We start from the raw sequence: 24,822 nt of genomic DNA on the forward strand, positions 1-24,822 counted from the left end.
AGCTAAGTGATGACGCGGATGATGGAGACAGAGCCGCCCGGTTACAAGATGTGCATCTGGAAGATGCCCCTGGCTGCAAGGTGCAGGGTAACAGAAGGGGTGAAGGGGGTGCAGGGGTGTCACTTATGAGAACAGCACCGTCATCCAGGCAAAATAATGCTGCTGCCTCCCACTGAAGACACAGTCACCCCAAACTATCCAAACTGCTTCCAACGACCTATATGGCTTGGGTTTTTGAACTTGAACATAAGGCTTCCCATTTATCCCTATTAGCTTGCTCATTTGATTGGTTCTCAGCTGGCATTCCAGGCAGCTGAACTCATTCTGAATCTTGATTATGTCATCTATCACATTAGCTGCCCCTCCAAGCTCAGAGGCACTGGTTACACTCACATCCTCACTGTCTTCATTACAGTCTCAGAGAAGAGGGGGAAGGACAAGGACAAGGACAGATGGTGGCAGGCTCCTCAGAGACCACGCCCAGGCGCAAGAGCGCTGTAGAAATATTCCACACCCACTGTGCGCCTTCCTACCGCTGGCTCCATTTCTCTGATCTGCTTTCTCATCTGCAAAATGGCAAGAGGAGAGGCTCCTTCCCAAGGCACCTGGGGTGGTAAATGACTTCGACAGGGTCCACGCAGCGTGCACCCCCCTCATCCATTCCCCGACTCCCACAGTGACACCGTCCCAGGATGGTGTGCATGTGGAGGCCCCCTCCCGCCCTGGCAGAGCAGCCCGCGCTCCTGCGGCGAGCCACGCAGGAAGGGGGAATGTCCAGAGCCTCTTTGCAGCCTCGCTGACCAGCAGCAGAAGGCTAAGTGAAGGCGTGTGGGTGAAGCCCACGGGACGTGCTATCGCTAACTCGAAGAGGGAGGGAGGTGGCCAGTGACCCAAAGTGAAGAAAACAAGAGTAAAAGGTCCTGAGTGAAAGAAGCCTGTCTGAAAGGCTAGAGGCTGCATGGCTCCGAGGCAGTGCACCCTGGGAAAGGCAAAACTGGGGAGACAGAAGACCAATGGCTGTCAAAGGGCTGTGAGGGAGGGGCCTCGTGAGGGTGGGGCACAGAGGGTCCTCGGGGCCATGAACCCACTCCGCGTGATGTCATAACGGTGGACACACGCCCTCGTACATTTATCCAAACCCACAGAATGTGCAACGCAGAGCGAAGCCTAATGCCAACCACCGGCTTTAATGATGACGCACCGACGTCGGCTCCTCAAATGGAATGAATGCGTCACACGGAGGCAAGATGTTAGTGACACAAGAAACTGTTCCTGAGGGGTGGCGAGGGGGAAAATGGGGACTCTGTACTTTCGGCTCAACATTTCTGTAAACCTAAACCACTCTAAAAAACAAAGCCTGTTAATTAAAATAAAAGAAGCTCAATTCATCTAAAAGAAGGTAGGAGAAGTGAAGAAAATAGGAAAAGATGAAACAAGTGAAATATCAACAGCAAATGGCAGCCTGAACCCCAGTCACATCAATAATTATGCTGGAAACAATACATCAATGTATATGAACTAAACACACATGAAAAAGATAAGAGAGCAGAAGCCAGCCGTAAGCCAGCTACAGGGAGTGCGCCTGGAACAAGGAGACACCAAGAGACTGAAGGCAACGGCTGGACAAGGGCGCCCCAGGGAAGCACTGGTCACGGGGGGACAGGACGGGACGGCTGCCTTAGCGTCAGATGAGCTGCAGGTGATGAGGGGCATCTCATAACAACAGACACAAATAACAGACGCATAGATTCATCAAGAAAGCATGACGGTCCTACCTGTAACCGTATCTAACAGGATTCAAATTATGTCCGGCAAAGCCTGACAAAACTGAAAGAAGAGACAAATCAACCATTATAGCTGAAAATTTCAGAATTCCTCATTCAGCAGCTGACAGGAAAAGTACACAGAAAATAAGGAAGGGCAGAGAGACTATCAGCATTGCCAACCAACAAGCTCTGGCTGACATTACAGAAACTCCCCCCACGCCAGAGCACACGTGCTTCTCACACACTCATGGAGCAGCCGCCCAGACAGTCCAAGACAGATCTCAAAACAAATACCAGTAAACTTAATTATCGATATTAGGAATGAAAGACGTCGCTATAGTTCCTATACACTAAAACAATTAGGGACTATGATAAGCAATAATATGTCAATAAATTGGACAACTTGTTTAAAATGACCAAATTCTTTAACACAGAATGATCAAAACTGACAAGAGAAGAAATAGAAGATCTGGAGTCCTACCCAGAGCAGAAATTGAATTAATGGGTAAAATTTTCCCACAAAGAAAGTTCCAGGCCGAGATAGCTTCATTGCTGAATTCTACCAGATATTTAAGGAAGAAATAATACCAATCTTACGCAAACTCTTTCAGAAATTATAGGAGCACTTCATGAGTCTACCATTTCCTTAATGCTAAGTAGGAGGAAAAAAAGACATTGGAAGAAGAGAAAATGGAATATAATATTCCTCATGAGCAAGGACATGAAAATCTTTAAATACATATCACCAAGGAAAATCTACAAACATAGGAAAAGGCTAACATAGACTGGCTTAACAATAAAAAATTAATGTCCTTCACTACATTAACAAAATAAGAAAAATAGTATGATCATATAAAACAGAAGAAAAAGCATTTGACAAAATACGAATTTATGAGTTTTTAAAGACTCAACAAACTATAATTTGTCTTCCTGCTCTTCTTCCACCAAGTCTTAAGAATTCTATCCTTAAACTCTCTTATACCATTATAAACAAATATTCCTCAAATGTAAAAGACCTATCAAAATAAAGCAGGGTGCTAATTAAATATGTAGACTCCTTGTCTGTGGATCTTGCACTGTCAAATTCCTGATAAAGAACAACCAGTCTGGTTAGCCAGAGACGGGTAAGATTCCTCAAGGGAGGAACAACCTAAGACAGGCACAGTCGCAGGGGGCCATCTGGTGAGAAAATGGGGAGCAGCAGAGGTGAGGCTTAGAACCACCCCCCTCATGTTCTGAGAGAAATCTTCTGCATACATGGATGTTTTATTGCCCTGGTCTAGCTTGGATTAACACATAGTCTACAGGCACACACCTGATCATCTACATTTGCTCTCTTACAACACTAAACTCTGTTTCCTACCTTTATCTCGTATCTACCTACCACTTCAGCATTTTATTAAAAATAATAGTAATAGAGAAATGTGGTATCCACATATAAATCAAGTTTAAAAATCAAATGAATATTCATATTTGAACTGTTTATAGTTCATAATGCATGAACAAAACCGAAAGTTTCTGTGATGACTGCCCTTGCACTGTTCACCATGTAACTTATTCACTATGTAAGAATTTGTACTCCATGTAAGAATTTGTTCGTTATGCATCAGAAGATTGGAGACTGACGAAAATTAGGCTTGGGGTGGATTAATGATTGTGCATTGAGTATTGACCCCCCTATACAGAAATTTATTGTTGTTAACAACTATTTGATCAATAAATATGAGAGATGCCCTCACACACACACACACACACACACAAAAATATATATATATATATATATATATATATATATATATATATATATATATATATATAAACACACTTCCAATTGTAAAATAAATAAGTAACCAGGATGTAATGTATAGCATAAGGAATATAGTCAAAATATTGTAACAACTTGGTATGGTGATAGCTGGTACCTAGAATTATCATGTATATAAATGTTGAATCACTGTGTTGTACACCTGAAACTAATGTAATGTAATACTGTTGTCAACTACCCTTCAATAAAAAAAAAATAATAAAAAATAAAAAAAGAACAACCAGTCTGTAAAGAACATCTACAAAAAGCCAACAGCTAACATCACGCTGAACGGCGTGAACCTGCACGCTTCACTCTCCGCGTCAGTATCTGGAAGGTGGCAAAAACCGCTGCCCTCGTCACTTCTATTCAACATTGTAGTTCAGGACCCTGATGGCTCAAAAGGCCAGAAAAGCCACACATACCGTACAGAAAGAAGTAAGACTCTATTTGCAGATGACACGACTGCAACTCAGAAAATCCTAGGGCATCTATCTACCAAAAAGCTCCTAGAACTAAGAAGTGAATTTAGCAAGATCACCAGAAACAGAGCGTGACCCTTCCCAAAAGTGGCCATAACAGTATCTCCTCGCCCACAGGCTTTTTCATTACGTGATCATTCTACTCCTGCATCACGAGACAGAGTCAGACTTCCCTCTCTTTGAATCTGGGTAGGCGCGTGACCGCATCAGCCAACAGAGTGCAGTGCAGGTGGTGCTCTGTGACTTCAGAGGCTCAACCACAGAAAATGCAACTCACTCCTTGTTTGCTGGCCATCTTACTGGAGGCTCAGAACCATTACATACGAAGTGCAGCCATCTGAAGGCCTCCATTCTGCGAGGATGGAGAGCCACATGGCAGGCCCTGAGAGGGCTGTCCTCTCTAAGCCCAGGCACCAGGCACTTGAACGAGTCAGATTTCAGATGATTCCTGCCCCTGGACACAACTTGTGCCAGCCTTCAAGTCTTCCCACCTGAAACTCCAGATGCACCTATAACCAATTCAGGAGATGCCCTGATGGAAATCCTGACCCACAGAATCTGTGAGCATAATAAAATAGTTGCTTTAAGTCAGGAAGTTTTGGAGTAATGTGTTATGCAACAATATAGTAGCTGGGAAATTACATCAGTTTACAAAAATCGATGGTGTTTGCATATACCAGCAATAAAAATCAAAGAATATAAATTTACAAAGCTATGCTGTTTAAAGTAGCACAAAAGAAAACTAGAATAAATTTAACCAAATATGGGCAAAACCCATACACTGAAAAGTACAAAATGTTTGTAAGGACAAATTAAAGAATATCTAGGTTAGAAGACATAGATTCTATATAATTCCATTCACATCCCAGCTCCTACGGCTTTTTCTAAGCCTTTTTGGTAGGCAATGGCTAATGATAAACTTCATATAAAAATACAAAGGACTAAAACTATAGGACAATTTTTTTTTAAAAGAACAAAGTTAGAGGATTTACCTACCAAACTCTAAGGAAAGCTACATTTATTAAGACAGTATGTATTGGTATGAAGATGCATTGAAATGAATGGAACAGAACAAAGTGCCCAGAAATACATACTTACACAATCGTTTGATTTTCAGAAAAGATGCCAAAGCAATCTATTTTGGAATCAAAACTGTTTTCAACAAATAGTGCTGTATTAAGAAATCTGTAAGTGCACAACGATGCCTTCCTCACAGCATATAGAAAAATTAAGTCAAGCTAGATGATAAATCTAAAAGTAAAACTAAAATTCTAAAGCTTCTAGAAGAAAAACATAGGACAATACCCTGGCATCCTAAGGGTAAGCAAAGGATATTTAGTTAGGACACACACAAAAAAAAACATTACCACAAAAGTGATCAGTTAGATTTCATCAAAATTAAAGTTTTCTGCTCATCAGAGGACATTGTTTTAAAAAAATTAACTGAGAAGCCATTAACTTAGGAAAAAAATCCTCATTCTGTCTCTAACTACAGATGTTTTTATGTATATATACAGACATACATACATGCATGTATAGAGATAGGTATGTGTGTGTGTGTGTGTATATATATATATATATATACACAGATAGATATGCATGTATACAGATAGGTATGTATATATAGATAGATATGCGTGCATACAGATAGGTGTGTATATGTATATGTATATATATATATAGATAGATATGTATGTATACAGGTAAGTATGTATATATATACAGATATGCATGTATAGAGATGGGTATGCATATATATATATAGATATGCATGTATAGATATAGAGGTGTATGCATATACATACACATATATACATGTATAGAGATATGTATGTATGTACAGATAAGCACACAGATATACACATACATCTTAACAAAAGATGCTATCCAGCAGAAAGACAGAGAACAGGGCAATGCAGTGTTGGTGAGGACATGGAACAGGCAGACCATACGAGCATTGCTGATGGGTGTATAAAACTGACTTGGTGGAAGGATCTGGCTGTTTGCACAAACATGAAATAAACCACTATGCCATGACCCAGCAAGCCCACTTCTAAGCACTGACCCGAGAGACATAAATGTCAGCAAGACAGCATGTACGACTGTTCACAGGGACGTCATTCGTAACAACCAAAGACCGGAAACGGCCTGGGCTTCCACTGAAAGGATGGAAAACAAACTGTAATATATTCGTACAATGGAGTATTACTTGGTAACCAAAAGGAAGGGACTATTCAGTCAGGCAACAACGTGGATTTTTGCATTTTTCAGTGCTATTGTGAATTGAATATTTTTAATTTTCATTTTTGTTTGCTGCTCGATAACTCGTTAATGAATCTTCTGCTGCAGCCCAGTAACCCACACATTCTTGTCTATTTAATAAATCTTTCATTTTAGAAATTGCCAAGACTCCTCAAATTTATTGCCTGGGGCTCTAAAATCACGTCTGAAGATTCTTCCACACTCACAGCATGACTCCCCTGGGGTCTGAGGCAGGAACGTGGTTACAGAGACAAGGGGCTTCTTTCATTCATTCTTGCTTCCACGGGGCATGGCCCAGGCCCAGCTTTCTGTCTGCCCACGTGGCGGCCCCTCTGCCCTCCTGGGTGAAGGCTGTTAATGTGAACGACAAAAGCCAGGCCAGGGCCAAGCAGGTCGCCTTCCGAGCCACAGGCCAGCAGCCCTTGGGCCTTCTGTTTAGCAGGTTCTTTGCACTTAGCTGGGAGATAACGGCATTCCCAGGCCTCAGACCACCCTGGTCTGCTGTCTAAGCGCCTTTCCAAGGAGCCCAAGCTGACCTCCACGCTCACTCCAGGCAGCTCTCCCGGGGGGACGGGCCTCTCCGGCTCCTGCGCGGGCCCTGGCCTCCCATCTCTCTCCTCCTTGCTGGCATCATCTCCAATGGCTCAACCAGAGCAGCCGTGCCTGAGGGACGACCCCTGAAGACAGCGTCCACTCCTGCCCCAGTCACAGTCTGGTGGTGCCCGGCCTGCCTCTGGACGAGTCACAGGGCCACCACATTTCCAGCCTTTTCTCTGACAAGTTCCAAAATAATATAGTCACTTTCCCCAATATTCCCATCACTTGCATGCCACCAACCAGTTCAGTTCTCAGAATTGAGTAATTCTTCCCCAAGGAAAGGAAATGTAAATGACTAATTATAAAAGGCAATGCTCTTTTCTCCTCAAAGAGGCTGTCCTGTTAAGTAATGAGTCTAAGAGTAATAGTATGACTTCAGGGTAGGCAAATATGGAAGCCATAATTCAAGAAGTAATAGCTCACTGACAACCTGGCGTTAGCGTTGTTAGTGAAATGAGAAGACTGGCGAAGCACAAGAACAATCCCCTAAAAGCCTAGGGGGCCTCGTGTGGCCGGGAGCCTCCAGCCAGATGCCTGCCTCCCCGGACAGGCAGCCGGCGCCAGCACGGTGCCTCGCTGGAGGCCCGTTCTCGGGCCCACCGCCCACAGCCTGCTGGAGGGGGTCCTCTGTAGAGAGACAGACCTCAGACGGACTTCTGGGACCCATACCAACAACCCCCCAGAAGGTAGCTACTGATACCAGAGAGCGTCAGAAAGACAAGCAGCAAAGCCATGGGAAGAAACAGCGGCCCCCAAGTTATCTTTAAAAATTACATCTCTGGTAGCACCCTCCCAGGGTCCTGAAGAAAAACTGACCTCCCCACTCTGGGGCCTGAGCAGGGACCTACTCTGCCTAAGGATGGACGGATGGACGCCTGCGCACACCAGGACCTCCACCTCCCACTGCAGGCTGCCCCCTGGCCTGGCCCACAGCAGGGCACCTGCAACCTGTGCAGGCAACTCCCCAGCCCAGAGGGCAAAACAGGGGGATGTGCACAATGAGACACCCCCGTTCGAGTTCCTGGAATTCCACAAGGTACCTAATCATCAGAGCTGCCACACAACTGGGGGAGGGAGGAGCCCGGGAACTGTCCCCAGCTCAGGATGACCCGACATCGAAGCTCCAAAGACACACAGCCGGAGCCCACGGCATGGCTTCTGCACTGAGGGCGGCCACATGCTGGGCCCGGTGAGTCGTCCCGAGAGCGGTGCCGGTGACCTCCCGTCACTGGGGCTGCAGGTGCGGCTTCATGAACTGAATCTTCCCCAAAAGACCACTACACCTGGAAGTGCAGCTGCTTCTCCAATGCCCCTCGATAGACAGAGTGTCCCCTAAACAAACACAGTGGGGAGAACACCAATCCATCAACTAGTGGCCCACCCTGAATGTCTGGGGAGGGCCACAGTACAATGGCCCTTCAAGAGCCACCGAAGGCCGAGCCGGCCACCCAGCCTCGGGCTCCGGCCCACTCTCCTCTGCCCTGAGCAGGCCGGGTGAGCCCCGTCACAGAGGCCCCACCCTGGCTGTGTGGCTCCCTGGGCATTGCTGGGATGGCCATTTCCCTAAGTATTCCGTGTCGGCTGGAAACGTGAAGGATACAGCGTCCTGGCCGTGGCCAGTAGCCCAAGCTTACTACCTCTGTGGTACAAATGTTCCATAACCTTACAAACTCTGCTCATCACTGGAGGCAGGGAAGCTGGAGCCAGACTGGGGTCTGAACCCGCACTCTGCAGCTTACTTGTCGCACAGGAAAAGCGCCTGACAGACATGTTGTGGGGGACGGAGGTAACACAAGCAAGTTAATAAATTAAAAGAACTGACGCTAGCATCTGGCATTGACAATGTCTTCTAACAACTGTGCCAAATCCCTTCCCCTCTCCCATCCCCCCCACAACACCCATTCACAAGTTATACTTAGTACACATGCACCGAACATTAGGGCACACAGCCGGGACTGTATCTTCCCTCGTATACTGACCCCAAGGCAGTGACAGTCTTGACCCTAAGTAATGTTTTTGCCTTGAGATCTGTTTCATTAAATGGCTTTTTAAGAGCTGCCCACCACAGAACTATTACTACGGTTCATATTTATCTGCTGCGTTTCTCCCAACACTGTCCCACCTCCGTGATCTCACATTTTAGGTGCATGTCCTCAAGTGGCATATAGCTGGATTCTGTTTTTAAGCCCAGCCTGACTTGACAGTTGTTATTCTCTGGAACATCAGTCCCGTTTCCACCGCAAACTGTTTGCCAACTGCCCATCTGAATGTCTCCTTTGCAGGTCGCTGGCCTTTCCTGGGAGGCTTTCTCTTATCTTTCGTACTTCGTGGTTTTTCTCCCATTTCTCTAGTTGTGGCATTTTCATTCCTCTTTCTTGAGACTTGTTCTGTGTATTGCATATGAGCAGCAATGTCATTCATTGGTGCTGGGGAACGCCTGGCCGTGACCTGATGAACCTGGCTTTCCTCCACGGCCATCTCTCTTTCTGGACCCATTTTTCACTCTCTCTCTCATTTTTATTATCTCTGTGCTGCGCCCACTCAGTAACTTCCCATTCTATTTTAACTAATTCTCTCTTCTACCATGTCTAATGAATTGTAAATTTTAATAACTCTGATTTTGGTTGCTAGAAGTTCTGTTAGATTTTTTCAAATCTGTGAGTTTTTTTCTCAGTCTTGTTTTCATTTTAAGCCCTAGAGTGTTTGAAACCCACCTGTCTTTTGGTTCCATTCACATCGCTGGTCCCCAGTCTCTCAAGCCCCTAGGGTGCACCATCCCCTCATCACAGCACCAGCGATGCTCACACTTGGTGCACCTGCGCCTTTCCTTCTGTGGGCTCATCTGGGGGCCTTTGCATGAGAAAACCCCAAAGCTTATGCCATGAGAGCGCCCCCCTGGGGCAGCAGTTCTCCATGGTGGTCCTGTCAACTGCGGGGGTCCTTGAGGCCCTTCCAAGCTATCTGTGCAATCAGAATCGTGTTCACACTAGTCCAAAGACGTTGACATTTACACCAATGGCACGGAAGTGGTGAGTAGACATGCTGGCACCTTGGCATGAATCCAGGCAGTGCCACCACACTTATCCTTAATGCCACACACTCACACTTTAAATAGAAAAGGCAACTTCACTTAAGGATGGCCTTGGTGCAGCAGGAAAAGTTCCTGACTTTATGATTAACAGTGTGTTACATCTGAACCCTGAGTAAACATCTTTTCAATATTCTGTGCAGCAACTGGGAAGGACACAGAAAGCACCTGGTCTTGTACAGAAATGCCCTGGGTGCACCTGAGCCGTGAGCAGGGGCAGAAGCATCCTTCAGGAGACATCTTTGCTTGAACAAACAACTAACAGGCAAACGGGTCGTTCAGACCTGGGCATGTGGCAGACATTTTCCCAAAAGTGAACAAAGTTAGCCTGTCACTTCAAGGAAGACAACTGGCAGTATTTGTTGCTTATAATAGTATTTGAACTTTTAAGCCAAAAATTCAAATTTGGGAGAACTTTTATCCACCACTCTGGGCTTGACAGCTTCTTCTTATGAGATGGGGGAACACCAACAAATGGGACTTCTTGATACTGTCAGTACTGACGAACAGGTCAACATTCAGAGGATCTGCAAACCTCAGCCACCCAATATTCTGCAAATGACCAGGGTCTGGCATCACAGAGCCTTAAGTGGGCAAAAGACCCACTCAAAATGCAAGACAGGCCAATGGATTTAATGTGTCATAAAGTGGTCATTGATACAGCTTCAGATTTCACGTGACAACGAGCCTTTAAGAATCTAGTGTTTGTTAACCTGTGCTATAGTATTAAAGAGAAAACATCCACCACAATTATCTGAAAGGGCTATTAAAATACTCCTCCCTTTTCCAACTACCTATCTGTGGTAGCCTGTTTTCTTCACATACTCCAACCAAAAAAGCCCTAATACAACAGACTGAGTGTAGAAGCTAGGTAAGAATTCAGCTGTCTTCTATTAAGCTAGACATTAAAGAGGTTTTATTTTCTTTTTAAAGTAAACCGGTGTCTTTCTTCTCACTAAATATTTTTGCTTTGGAAACTATTAATTTGTCACAAAAATACATTACTTATAACAGCATATATGGGTCCATCATTGTTATTTTAAAATAAATTAGTAAATATTTCAGTATCTCAGTTTGAGGACCTAACAGGGTAAATATGGACAGAATTAACTCCATGAGTAAAAGCTCTCTGCTCCTAGCACTTGCTCAGAACACACGGCAGGACTGAGGCACGCAGCTGGAGAGGCTCCCCAGGAGAGCAGATTCGCCTCTGCTCCCGGGCAGCACCTGGGTTTCCCTGGGCAGGACCAGTTTGGACCTACTTTGATGCCAGGGCAGTGGGACCTCAACTCTTGGCCATCGCTGTGCCTGATGACCGCCCTCAAACTCACCAGAGCGGGCTTGTGGCTCATCGTCCCATGTTCAGGGAGGACGGCCTTGTTCCGGAGCCCAGCTGTGCACCTAGACAATTTCTGGTCAGTGTCACCCCGAGCTTCCCAGCACTTGCTGGGCAGGGGGCTGGCTTGTTCTTTTCCCTGGTTTGCCGTCGCCCTGGAACCAGAGGCTCCTGCCCAGCACTGCGCCAAGCAGTCCTCTCCCAGCACCCCCGCCCCCAGGGGCCAGCAGGGGATGGTGACACACGCAGCACTGGCAGACGGCGGGCGCTCGCCATGTTCCGGCTGAACACAGACTGCAGAGTCTCAGACTGAGGCCCCGAGGGGATCCAGTGCAGAACCACTCCCACCGAGAAAGCGCAACAGACAAGCGTCTGTCCTCTAGAAGGTCTATGGCAAAAAGGAGCTCATTTCTGCTTATTTTAGCTGGAGACAGTGGAAAGCAGAGTAGAAAAGCACAGGCTCCGGGGCTAAATGTGGACTCCACACAAGCCCTCGGACCTTGGGCAAGTGGCTTCAGCTCCGGGTGCAGATGCGCGACGCCTGCTCTGCTGTGAGGCTGAGTGCCACTGAGCCTGACACCCACTGGCCGTCGTCTCCTCACCGTCATCCGCGCTACGACTGCCGACCCACCCCAGGAAGTCCTGCCACCCTCCTGACAAGACGGCCCAGGGACTCTGGGTCCCGAAGCCCCTGGCAGAGCTCTGAGCACAAGGTGCTAAATACACCCAACTTCACAAAGGGCAGGGAACAGCTAAAGGCCAGGCAGGATGTCTGCACTTAACACCAAACCAAATTTGGGGGAATTTTTATCTGCCACTCTGGGCTTGACAGCTTCTTCTTAGGAGATAGGGGGACACCAACGAATATGACTTTTTGCTTTCAACCCTGATGCTTTTAACCAGGGCACCAATGTGCTGAGAAGGTGCCTAAGGAGGATGGCTCCGGCCGTCCTGAGCAGAGCGGAGGGAGAGGGTGGGGCCAGGAGAGGCAGCCAGGACGCAGAGGCAGAACCGCGGACGGCCGCTCGCAGCCCTGGAGGCGCCGGCAGCCCGGTGCGCAACCCCTGGGTTTACGTCCATCTCCCCGCTGAAGGTGGCGGCGGTACCTGCAGACACTACCAACGGCCAGGGAGCCCGCCTGGGTCTCTGGGGACGACCTCCCCAGGCACCCACGGCAGTGAGGCTGGCACCCCTGAACGTCTGCTCAAGTGAGGACCACGTGGAATCAGTCATAACCACGCGAAGACGGACGGATGGCCACCGCGGCCCGCTGCACATGGCACACCCAAGCACTGGAGAAGTGTGTGCCCTCCGTGCCACCCTGCCTAGGAACCTTTCATCAGACGACGAACCTCAGGTGAAAAATGAAAAGTCGGCATCGATTCCCTTGCAGAGCTGATTTTATTTACAAACAGAAGCGGGATATTCTTGTATTTAAATGGCAGAAATTCCATCACTCTCAATTACGAAAGTGACATTGAAATTTATAATGTTTCACATTATAATTCAATCCTTTTTCTAAGGGGGAAAAAATCTCAAGTTTTGGGAAGAAGGCTAAAATATATGAAAACATGAACAATGTAGGAAAATGACGAACTGACGCTCGGGCCAAAGCGTGCTCCAGCGGGTATCTTTCTTTACAAGATACAACACGAGTCGCGAGGAGGCACTGACTGGCTCTCAGACCCAAGGCTTCCGTTCTCCAGTCCCGGGAGCGGCCTCTGCTTTCTCTCAACCCCTAAGTTACCAGCCACAGGAACCCACACCATTTCCTTCAACACAGTCATTACAGCTAATTCACTCAGACCAAACCGCAGGGCCTAAGTCTCTAGACCGTCCCTTATAAAAGCCGTACTGGGCCATTTCAGATCGAGAAGCTTAGCTGTACCTCTCCTGCTGACAGCATCAGGAACAGCAGCGTGACAGGGGCTCTGGAAGGGCCGGAGCCTGACGGGAGGCGCAGGTGACAAGTGCAGCCCCACCCCTCCCCGCTCGGGGTGGGAGCACCCCTCTCACCTAGGGCAAAGGGTCCTGGCAGGGTGCACAGACCCCCACACAGCCTCCATCCTGTGGTCGGGGTGGGGGCGCCCCCCTCACCTGGGACACAGGGTCCTGGCAGGGTGCACAGACCACCACACAGCCTTCATCCCATGGTCGGGGTGGGGGCGCCCCTCTCACCTGGGACACAGGGTCCTGGCAGGGTGCACAGACACCCACACAGCCTCCATCCCGTGGCAGTCATCTACGTGATGGACCCCCCACAAGCAAGGGGCCAGAATAAACCTTAGACACACAGCCCCTCAGAACACATCCAACAACCAAAACCCTGCTCGGGCTGTCCCCTCCACTGCCTGCCAGGACCCCCGTGGCCCACGCCCGGGCCTCCTGGAGCACAGGGCATGCTCCTGATGCCACCCTTGGGAGCCTGCCCCACCCCTCGCTGTCCCCGGGAGGGCATGGCACCCAGCACCAAGCAGGTGTCTAGGAAAAGTGTGTGGGTACAAAATACGCCCAAGATGCCCCAAGCCCACTGCAGGGCCGTTCCCCTACCTGGGCCGCCTGCTGCCATGCCAGGTCTCCGGGCCTCGGCTGCTGCTCTCCGCCTGCCAGTGATGTCCTCCCAGGCACTGGGTAGGATCCCTCCCCAAAACTATTCCACAAAATCATCGTGGCCGTGGGAGACCTATGGCTTTTCTGAACAGAGCCCAGCCATAGAGCCAGCTGACCCCAAGTCCAGCAGAGCCCCAGCCTCGGGGAGCAGGCCCCCTCCAGCCCGCACTTCCCTCTGGGGCCACATACCAGCACTCAGATCCCTGGCAGGGCCGGCAGGAATGGTGGAGCCGGCTGATCACAGGCCCCGGTGCTACAGATAAGGCCCTAATCCGACGCCCTTCAGGCACAGGCGGCTCTGAAGACAGTTCATCACGTACGGACAAGGGAACTGCTTGCTGGCAACAGCCCACGCCTGGCGCTGGTGCCGCCCGGAGTCCAGGCAGCAGGCCAAGGAGGCTGTGTCCACCATGCAGAGGCCAGCTCTACCCCTCAGGGCCCTGCACCGTGCCCTCCAGTGGGAGCTCTCAGAACCAGGGTGCGGCCTCACACACACATACATGCACATGGTACTTCCCACACCTGGTCAACCCTCAGGAGCAGGTTCTAGTCCAGCCAGAGAAACGCGGGCCTCAGAAGGTAGCAGGCTGCGTGCCGTGAGGCCAGCCACGGGTGTGGAGCAGCCTCCACGAGGCCAGCCCAGGGCTCACCTGGATGCCGTCCAGCAGCTTGCTCATGCACCAGTACGTGTCGGCCTCCACGTTGCGCAGCACCTCGGCGGGCACGCGGGAGACGTCAGCCACGTCCACATCTTCCTCCTCTGGGTGCGCAGAGCATGGAGAAGACAAACAGCGGTTAGCGCACAGACCAAACCCAGCCGCGCAGGGCCCCCTGCCGTCCAGCCCCGTCCCATCGGTCCTGCTCTGACTGGATGGCGTGCAACATCTTCCACCTCATCACTTACTGGCTCCAATTTCAATACCTAATTAGCTGCAGATAATTAATATTCTGAATCCTCTCCAATTAACATAATTAATATATTATAAATTATTGCTTGTCAGGCATTCCACATCCTATTAGGAGAGGACTTAAATATATTGCTCATTCCTAACAGATCTGAAGATTTTTCAAATTCCTCCTTCTAATATATTCACATATTAATTTGGTAATAATTCCTTTAAAAACCTGTTTCCAAGGTTAGGGCTCCTGAACCACACTGGGTAAATATGTCTACACTGTGAGCAAATACCCAAGAGAGCGGGAATACAGGGTGTGTGAAAGAACAGGCGATGGTGCTCTAAATAATTTCCTTCTTCAAGGACCAAATCCTAATGAGAAAAAATAACTTTAAAGTTTTAAAATGCAAAACAGATGCATAATTAAAATGGCTTCTCAGTCATCTGAGCAAACTAATTTTAGACCCTTACAAAAATTGCTATCATCCAGCATAACACTCATAAATGCTTAAAAAATTGTGTTTCCTATTTTTTTAATTTTACTTACTTTTGTTTTATTTTGCAAATGTACATAGCATCTTTGCAAGGAAAACGTTCCTTCAGAAAAGAAACACGTCAGCCCAGAGAATACTAGAAAATTCTAGGCAGGTAAGAACGGCCGTGACTGTGATGGCCAGCATCGCTGGGCGGCTGCGGCATGCCAGGCGCTCCTCCACGTTTCAGACGGATCACCTCTTTTCACCCTTGTCACAATGCCATTATCACCATCACTGGGCCCCTTGGAAAATGGGGTTCAAAAACAGCGGGCCCACCCAGTGTCAGTCCTTGGGGTCCCAGGGCCTGGTCCTCCCTCCCCGCAGGGCACTCGGGCACCCGGGCTTCCTCAGCCACCCTTCCAACTGCCTCCTCCGGACGGCCTGGCTCCGCCCGACTCACATGGAGGCACGTGGCCACAGAAGACTCACGAACAACCCCCCACTCTGTTCTTTGTCCACAACAGAATCAGAAAGGTGAGAACTGCAGAAGGCATCCGGGTCGGCCCCCTGCAGAGTCACCGGCTGGGCCCTCCTGGGACGCACTCGGGGACCACCCTGCCACCAGGCCCAGCCCTGCCAGGCACCTGGCCTCAGAGTTCTGCTGCCCTGGAGACCGGCGTATGACCTGAGGGCACCCGCTCATGGAGCCCCACCAGGACCCTGCGGGAAGGTGCCGGCGCCCGTGTTCCCTGAAGCGGCCACAGCAGAAACGTCATCTCCCCCAGTTCACAGATGCGGAAACGAGGTCTCCCTGGGGCCCGTCACCTAGCACTGTGAGGACCACTCCTCACAAAGCCTTTCCTGCTGCAAGATCAAGTCCGCAGACTTGCGTAGAAGTGGCCCGGTCACAGTGGAGACCAGCTCACTAGGAAAACAGCTTCAGGAGAACCGATCCACATGCCACCAAACTAGGGGACTAAGTAGACAACCAGGACTCCCCTTGAGAGGCCCTCCGTCCGCACACTCTCTCCTCCAAGGGCCTTCAAAGCACCAAGTCATTTCCTCAGCCATCCTCACAGGGGAACAGAGGTGAGGCCCCGAGCCCCTCTCCTAGGCTGCGAAGGAGAAGCAGGAGGCAGGCTGCTGGCGAGGCCGACGCAAGGCTCCGTGGGGTTTCCTGGTCTGTTTGGCTGGCTTATCATTTCACCCAGGGAAATGTCGGCGGGCTGTTTTAGGTGTCAGTTTGCAAAACAGGCATTTGTCACTGTTCAGTGTGATGGAGTCATGGCATTCGGCCCGGAGAACCCCTATGCTAATACGTCTGCAAAAAGCCAAGAGAACAGGAATGACCCTCCTGGTCAGAAGGAGATAAACACGCGCCCTCCCAGGGAAAACGCTGACATGGGCAACGGCACACTGAGGGCAGCACAGAGGGCTCCGGAGGCCCCGGCTGTGGCCACAGTCAGAACCAAGGGACAGGCCCCTGGCCAGCACCTGGGGGCACCCATGGGAAGCAGGGCACCTGAGGTTCCTGGGGGTGCAGCCCTGTCCAAACTGAGAGCAAAGTCAGCACTTCAGCGCAGGTTCCGCGGGTCGGAGGCTAACCTGCTCGGTCACCTGGCAGGCCCAGAAGGAGTCCTCAGGGTCAGGACTCTGAGGTGGCCCACAGCCAGACAGGCTTTAACTCACCTATCTGGCTCCTACAGTACACGCTGCCCCCTCTGCGCCACGGGGTGGGAGGAGTGGGGGAGCCTGAGCGGGGATCATAGGGGAGCCCCCATGAGGACTGGAGTGGCGCCTCACTGGGCAGACTTGGCTCCTACAGGTGTGCCCCATAAGTGATGGGGGGCAGCCGGGCTGCTCTGCAGGAAGGAAGGCTGGTCAACCACGGTCAAAATCCAAGGGACCCTGGAAGCTGAGGGCGGGGCCTAAAGCAGGACTCCACATGGCCAGCGCAACAGGGGCTTGCAGACACCCCCCAGGGCCCTGGCGGCAGGGACTCAGCTATTTTTTACCCAGCCATGGAGACACCCCACAAGCTGCCTCGAGGCAGCCGCTGTGACAGGAGGTGCACAGGGCTCCCTGGACTGCGATCCCGTCACACCCTCCCCCTAGCAGGGCAGGGCTGACCGGACTGGAAGCCAGGACAGGGAAGGGTACAGTGGTCTCTCTGAGGTGACATTTATTCCAAACCATATTATTAAAAACAATGGAATTTAAACCTCCCTGTTTCATCCGAAATTTGACTAATTTTCTGTCTTACTTTAACCTCTAATCACAAGTGGACAGCAACACCTGCACAGGTAATACTGTTTCAGAGCCACACCCAGGCCCACTTACTCACCTTGCCTTCAGGGCCCAGGCCCTGTACCCTGGGGACACCCACTGAGAAAGGTGGGCACTCTGACCCCAGAGAGCCTCAGGTAGCACGGGGCAACAAATGCACAGGCTACCCCAGGGGCACCGGGGCAGGGACGGAGAAGGCACTGCCACACCCTACGGCAGAGGTTCAGCAGTCCAGAGTGGACCACACCTGAACATGAAGGCACAGGATGTGAAAACAGACATTTGATGTAAAATATCTCACTTGCCTTCTTAGCTCACGGGCTTTGGGGGATGATTTAAGTAAATTCTTGGAGAATTCTGCCCTGCCATACTACTGTTTAAAAAAGCATTTGTAAAATAATCCCGTCTTTATCAAAAATTCCATTTATATCTAAAACTGCACCAATGCAGGTCAGTATACACACACATGCAGAGAACACTGCCAGAAGGGTGCCTGGGACAGAAAGGGTAGGGGGGCGGAGTGCAACTCTGTCAGGCTCTGATTTCTGCAGAAGGGCACAGAGTAAAAAGGGAACACGAATTTCACAATTAACAATTTTTGCAATAAGGAAAAAATATTGTTTAAACCATTGGGATAGTGAGTTTAAGGCCCTAGTTTAAGGTCTATTTCCACAGATAAGCATCCCTAGAGAAGAGGTTCCTAAGGGCAGAGGTGCTGCCCATGCAAACGGCTTGAGAAGCTTGTGGGTGTCTGGGGGTCAGAATGATCAGACTGGGGGACTGCCGGCCCTCCCACACAGTGTGAACAGCACTGTACAGTCAGCACGATCACTGGGAGCTTGAGAGCCCCACCAGAGTGGGTGGGTGGGTGGGTGGACGGGTAGGTGGGGAGATGGCTGCATGGATAGGGAAGTGGGTGGGTGGATGGCTGGATACAGGGAACTAATAAAAGAATGGAGAATATTCAGCCTACCAAGGAGAAAACCACATGGGGATGTAATGGCAACTTTGAAATACCCAAAAAGCTATCTTAGGCAGTAAAAAGCAGAAATGTCCTGACCAAGTATCCACATCCAGAAGACAGCAGGGTCAGTGTTACAAAGGAGCAGACAGGCTGACTGGCCCAAAGCCAGGACGCTGTGCTGATGAGGACTGCCCACCAGGACAGCAAACCAGGCAGCAGTGACGCAATGGTCGTCCCCTGGTGCTGGGCCGCTGCCCTGAAAATGGGCCGCCAAGGTCAATACCCACATCTGACAGACAGGGGGCCTGCAGGTGAGTAACCGGTTAGGAGACGGCAGGGCCAGGCCAACCCCTGGGTCCCTGTAACAAGTCTGTGCCCCTCCCGAGCGGCGACCCGGGCACGGAGAGGCAGGAGGAGCCAGCGGCGGCCCACAGAGCCCCCTGGGGGGCCTGACTCACAGGGCAGCTCCCGAGAAGAGCAGCCCCTCAGACACAGAGCACAGCTCGCACCCCTCCTGTCACATGGCCACAGCGCCTGTCACCGCCGCAAGCTCACCTGAGCTCTGGGTCCCCGGGGCTCGCTTCTCCCTGCCTCTTCTGCCCAGATAGCACTCACCGCCCCCAGGAGTCACCAGCACCAGCGTGGAAATGGCCAGGGCAGCACAGGGCGTGGCTGGAAAGCAGGAAGGCCTGACACACAGCTGAGCTCTCCCCCACCGCAAACCCAAGGGGGAACGCCCCAGACGTGAACAGTGCTGGTCATGTCAAGGCGTCCCTGACACTGATCACCGACGTGGTTTAGCTACCGGTCTCACGGCACAGGCACAGGGGGAGGAGCCAGGCAGGCACCCGCCAATGCACAGCCCGGGCTCGGGAGGGGACTGGCTGTGGTGCCCCAGCCACACGAACCGCCCACCCTGCACAAAGCGTGCCGTAAACCCCTTCACACAATTAGGAGGTTAGCTGGTCAGCAGAAACATTCTCTTCTTTATAAGCAAGCTGGAATCGCCCTATGGTCTAATTGTTCGCTCTGCCCAACTTGGGAGTTTTAGATTTGAAACCCTGACGCTTGGTGATGGAGATTTTAGCACTTAATTACAGATTTGGGTTCCAATGCAGAGAAAAACATCCTGCTTTGGTGAAAGAAGCATCACAACTCAACACTAAATTCATAAAACTCTCTGGCTCAGCAAAAACAACTGATGTTATGATCAAACTGGCTTAGCAGAGGAATGTTTAATTCTAATATAAATAATGTTCAGCTCAAGGTTACAGACTAAGCCCCCATCTTAGTTACCAATTCTGTTCCGTGGCTGAAAACCTGCAACCCACAGACACCGGCAGAGAGTCAGTGACGGAGTGACGGACGTCAGCCCTTGGGGACATCTGTGCTTAAAGTAAGTCATCACTCGGGCATGTGTGAGCATGGGGGTGGGGGTGGAGAAGGCCTGTGATCGGGGGACAGCACTGCGGAAGAGAAGACCAAAGACCGTGGGATGCTCCCAACCAGACCCCACCAACCCCAACTGCCACGGAGGTCAGGCCCCACCACAGGGGCCTCTCCAGCAAGTGAGCACATTGCCGGGGAACAGCTGGATTCCACCCAGGAAACACCAGGCACTGGACCACACGTGGCGAAGGACATGTGGCAGCACGCCAGCGTACTACTCTGCCTGCCCTGTCTCCTCCAGCCGCGTCACCCTGGCTCTGCCGTCACTTGTCTGCTCCGTCCCCCTCTACGGAAAGAGCTCCTCAACAGCAGACCACATCCACCTTCCTCTCCATGTCCCCAGAGCCTCCGGGAGAGCCCGGCACACAGCACGTACTCGACAAACACGAGCCGAGTGAATGAATGGGTGGCTTCCGACCCGGGAGGGAGTCGTCATGCAAACAATTAGAACTTCAACACAGTGAAAATTATGCCAAGATGTTCTGTGACTGAAAGGAATTGGATCCCAATTTCTCCGGTTAGGAGAAATATCCAAACTATTGCTGACTTTAAGACAGTAAATATATCAAGTCTATCTTGCTTCTGTTAATGACAGTGCAAAACAAACACTTAAATCAACAAGAATTTGGTCAAACTGGGGGCAGCATTCCTCCAAACAATTATCACAAACAGGCTCTAACTGCCTCCTTCCCACAGAAGCTCAGACTTCTCTGAAAATAAGGGGACCCTCCTTTCTAACTCTGACCTGAAAAGCTAGTTGTTGCTGAGCTTGCCTTTGAGAACTGGAGGTGCTGTTTCTCAGGACACCAAGATGCACATTTGACCCTGGGGTCACTGGGTCCCACTGTCCCAATGGACAGGCTTCACCCTGTTTCTGCCGCCTCACCCATACACCTTGGGTCCGAAGACACAGCCAGCCCACAAGAGGACACAGACCGTCCAACCTCACAGAGACGCAGTGGCACTTAGAACCTCTCACAGGGCTCAGAGGACACAAGCTTCCCTTCATGTACATTCACTGCATCAAAGACTTAGGCCCATTATTATTTCTTAACGAGGAAAGGAGCCTTTTGGCTAAGACCCTCTTTTGGATGCCATGTTCCAGTTAGAAGATTCTGTAAAGATGTCCACCTTTCAGAAGGCTGGCAGCAGACATTTCCACAAAGAATAAGCTTTCTGAGTCATGACAATCTGAAAACACAAACTGATCATAAATCAATCCATTAAATTGATTTACTCCCTTTATCTAATTAAGTCAAAAATAATTCCTCAAGGGATGAATGGGTCTTTAAATCAATCAGCAAAAGGTTCCCCCACTCAAATCCTTAGTAGCACAGCCAAGTGGAAAGGAAGGTGGACCCCGTGGGCTCGCTCGCCCCAGGAGCCCCAGAGCACCACAGCCAGAAGGGCCTCACGGGCGCACGGGGAGCACGCCACTGCGCCAAGCTGCCCCGCCGCAGGGGAGTCACAGGCGACTCGTCCAGGAGACAGCGGGGAAAATAACGCAGCACCAGCCCCACAGTACCAGCCCCAGAGACGCACAGTCGTGCTCGTCACGCAGGTCAGGGAAAACCCTTCCAGGGAAAACCCGTGTACATTGCCACATACAGGCTCAAAGTGGCTCTAAGTGAAAAAATCAGAACGTAAAATCAAAAAAACATGTGCAACATATTACAGGCTGAGGGTTAATGTCAAATAATCTATAAAGGGTTATCTCACAACATGAGAAACATGTAAGTAAGCCACTGAAAAGTAGAAAACTACCCGAAAAGGATAAAAACAGTCTATTAAACCATAAAGAAACGGTCAATAGCACAAGTTATAAGTAAGTCCAGATAAACACAGTGAGATGTACCAGTTCACCTACAAAATTAGTCAAGTTTCAAAGTTTAAAATATCTCCTCCTCATACCAGCAATGAGGACCAGACCAGGTGAACTACAAGGAGCACACAAAGCACGGCCGCTCACCGGGAAGGATGAGTGGGTTCTGGAGAGCGGCCTGACACACCACGAGGGGCCCTTAGAAAGCGAGCTCTGCGGAGCCGGGGGTGGGCCGGGCTGAGCGGACGCTGGGGGAGCCCAGGAGAACAAGTCCCAGCCTCACACGGCCCACGATCTGGCTGGGACTGCGCTCCAAGGTGGAGTTCCGAAGCCAGATGAGAGTGGCAGGCCACCCCCGCGCCCGTGGGCTAGACGTGATGTGCCAGGTTAGCACAAGGTGCCGCTAGCCTCTCCTGGCGATGACACAGTGAAAAGCCAAGGAATGCACTCACAGAAGGTCACACTGCAGTGCCTTTGTGGAAATGACACAGGATGGTGAAGGACCGGAGAACTGGAAGGGTCTGCTGCTCTGGCAGGCAGCTCCTGTCACAGCCCCCACGGTGACTTTGGCTGGGCCGTTTGCAAAAGACCAGGCTGCTTTCGTTGTCCATTCTTCATCCTCAGTAAATTGTTGAGACACATCGACCCCCAAACTGTGCTCCTCCTTCATGCTCCTTACGTGAAGCAGCTGGGATTCCTCTGATACGGCTGATGGGGAGAGTGGGCATGGTGGCCACGTGTGCCCAGCATCTGGGTTCCACACACAGACTACAGTGAGGCTGGGGAACCATCTCTGTGGCCATTCCAGCACGTCTGCAGGAGAGGCTGTCTGCAAACTAAGCCAGGCCATGTGCTGCTGTGGGAGGCTGGCACCTGGCAGAGCCCAGGTCCCGGGTCCTGGCAGTAAACTGGCCCCTGAATATGGGGCGTATACGCAGGTGTATATGTTCAATGCACACTGAGCATTATAAGCCAGGCTGGAATCTGGAAGCTTTATTAGAGTTATGTAAAACTATTAAATTTCTGGATTTGTTTCATGTGGGTATAAGCTCTGAGTGGGGATGGGCCTACAAATTTCTAGAGCAACTTTAAAAGCTAAATGTGACATGAATATAAATTCACAGAAATGCACCTGCTCTGGAGGTGCTGGCCATGAGCTGTGCGTGGCCCAAGCCGAGTATGAGCCACGGCAGCTGTTCACCTCGAATTCAGAGCAAAATGCAAAAAGCACTTAGAGGATGCTTGGTATTCATTTGCCAAGTTTTCTGAAATTCTTAACCAGTTTTCCTTACAGTTTGACTGTTCTAATGTACTGGTATGATAAATGTCTGCATTTATTCAAAGGCAGCTAAGAAATCTGAATGCAGTATTAGATCTCATTGGGCTGAAGGATGAACCAACCCTAACAAACACTAGTTAGCAGGAAAAGAAGCATAGAGCCTCCAAGCCGAGCCTCAAAATCCTGCGTGTGCACTTCATCACTTACTGTCACCTTCCGTTGACCACACAGATCCTCTTCATGCGAGGAGCCCTGGGCGTGGGGGTTACTTGTCTTGTTCTTGAGAAAGTACTTTCACAGATGGAGGCCAGCCATCCTTTTGTTTCCAGCTTTGTTATACAGACATGGTACTGACCAGGGGGCAGGCCGGGCCTGAGCACCACAGGCCAGTTTAAGGGTCCTTGAGCCAAGTACCAAAAAGAGGCCAAGAAAACACAGATTTCTAACTACGGCTCCAACACTGCACCTCCCACAGGAAGCAGAGCTCAACAGGTCCACAGCAGTTTTCCCACCAGAGCCTTGGCCTCAAAGTTGGAGGATATGACCAAAACCCCACAGGCCCTGCCCCACGCCCCAGAGTCACTGTCTGGTGGTCACACCACCACCTCCCAGGTCCTAACACGCACCCCTGCACACCCCCCAACACTGCACCTGAGACTCAGATGGCCCAGGGCTGCCCAAGACATGAGATACACCCCAGTGCACATCTCTCAACATAGGGGCAACCAAGTTGACCCCCAAAATAGGAAGGGGGCCTCCTCTGCCAGGTTGTCCCCATTCTCTAACCAGATAGGGCAACCATCCTGCTAACAATGCCTTCATTACGATGCATGATTCCGATATACAGCCTGGAGAATGCAGAAAAGTGTGCCAAGGGACAGAAGCACCACAACACAGTGCACACGCCAGCCTGGCGAGCTCGCTGCATGTCTGCTGGGGCTGCGTGCTGGGCACACAGGAGGGCCGGCACACACGCAGACACTGACATCCTCGGTCCTGCAGGCCGGAAGCCCACGATCTAGATGTCAGCAGACTGGTTCCTTCTGAGCCTTGCTCCTTGGTGTGTAGACGCCACCCTCTCCCTGGGTCCTCACAAGGTCATCCCTCTGTGTGCCTGTGTCCTGACCTCCTCTTCTTATAAGGACCCCAGTCACACTGGATTAGGTCACCCTAGTGACCTCATTTGACTTTAAGCACCTCCAATTAAAGCTACATTCTGAGGTCTGGGGGTGAGGGCTTCACCATACTAATTTGGGGAGGGAAATAATTTATCCCATAACATTCATACATATACGTGTATTTTAATGATACAGAATTGAGACTACATATGAAGTTTAATACCCTATTGTTCTTACTTATACTCTGGCCATTTTCACGTATCTAAAAAGAGTTTCTGTGAAACCACATTCACCACTGCATGGGAACCCTGTACGGCTGCTCCAAACGTCCTCGCTGGCTGTGCATCTGGGTTGGCGCAGCTCTGCTTCTGCACCAGACCCTGCACACCGCGCACACCGCGCGCCTGCATCTCCACATGCATCTCTACCTCCTGACAAGGAGACACGGGAGCCGTTCGATAAGCACAGAGCGCTTTGCAGAAAGGCCATTTCACTAAAAGATTATAGGGTGTCAATCTCACCTCACCTGAAAAGCAAGGAGCATTATCTGTTTTAATCTTTGCTCGTTTGATTTACAAAAACAGAAC

The 24,822-nt window shown here is 50.3% G+C and overlaps 1 protein-coding gene across 3 annotated transcripts in view; it reads right to left on the reverse strand.

Annotated features, from left to right (window-relative positions):
- Positions 1 to 24,822, reverse strand: part of TBC1D22A (TBC1 domain family member 22A) — a 328,715-nt gene that overhangs the window by 124,149 nt on the left and 179,744 nt on the right. For all 3 annotated transcript variants that reach the window (XM_036906615.2, XM_036906613.2, XM_036906611.2), the window contains exon 9: positions 14,596 to 14,705. In XM_036906615.2, coding sequence (XP_036762510.1) covers positions 14,596 to 14,705 — 110 coding nt within the window. The remainder of the gene's footprint in view (positions 1 to 14,595; positions 14,706 to 24,822) is intronic.

The sequence above is a fragment of the Manis pentadactyla genome, chromosome 10 (genome assembly GCF_030020395.1).
Source record: "Manis pentadactyla isolate mManPen7 chromosome 10, mManPen7.hap1, whole genome shotgun sequence".
In the NCBI taxonomy this organism is placed as follows: domain Eukaryota; kingdom Metazoa; phylum Chordata; class Mammalia; order Pholidota; family Manidae; genus Manis; species Manis pentadactyla.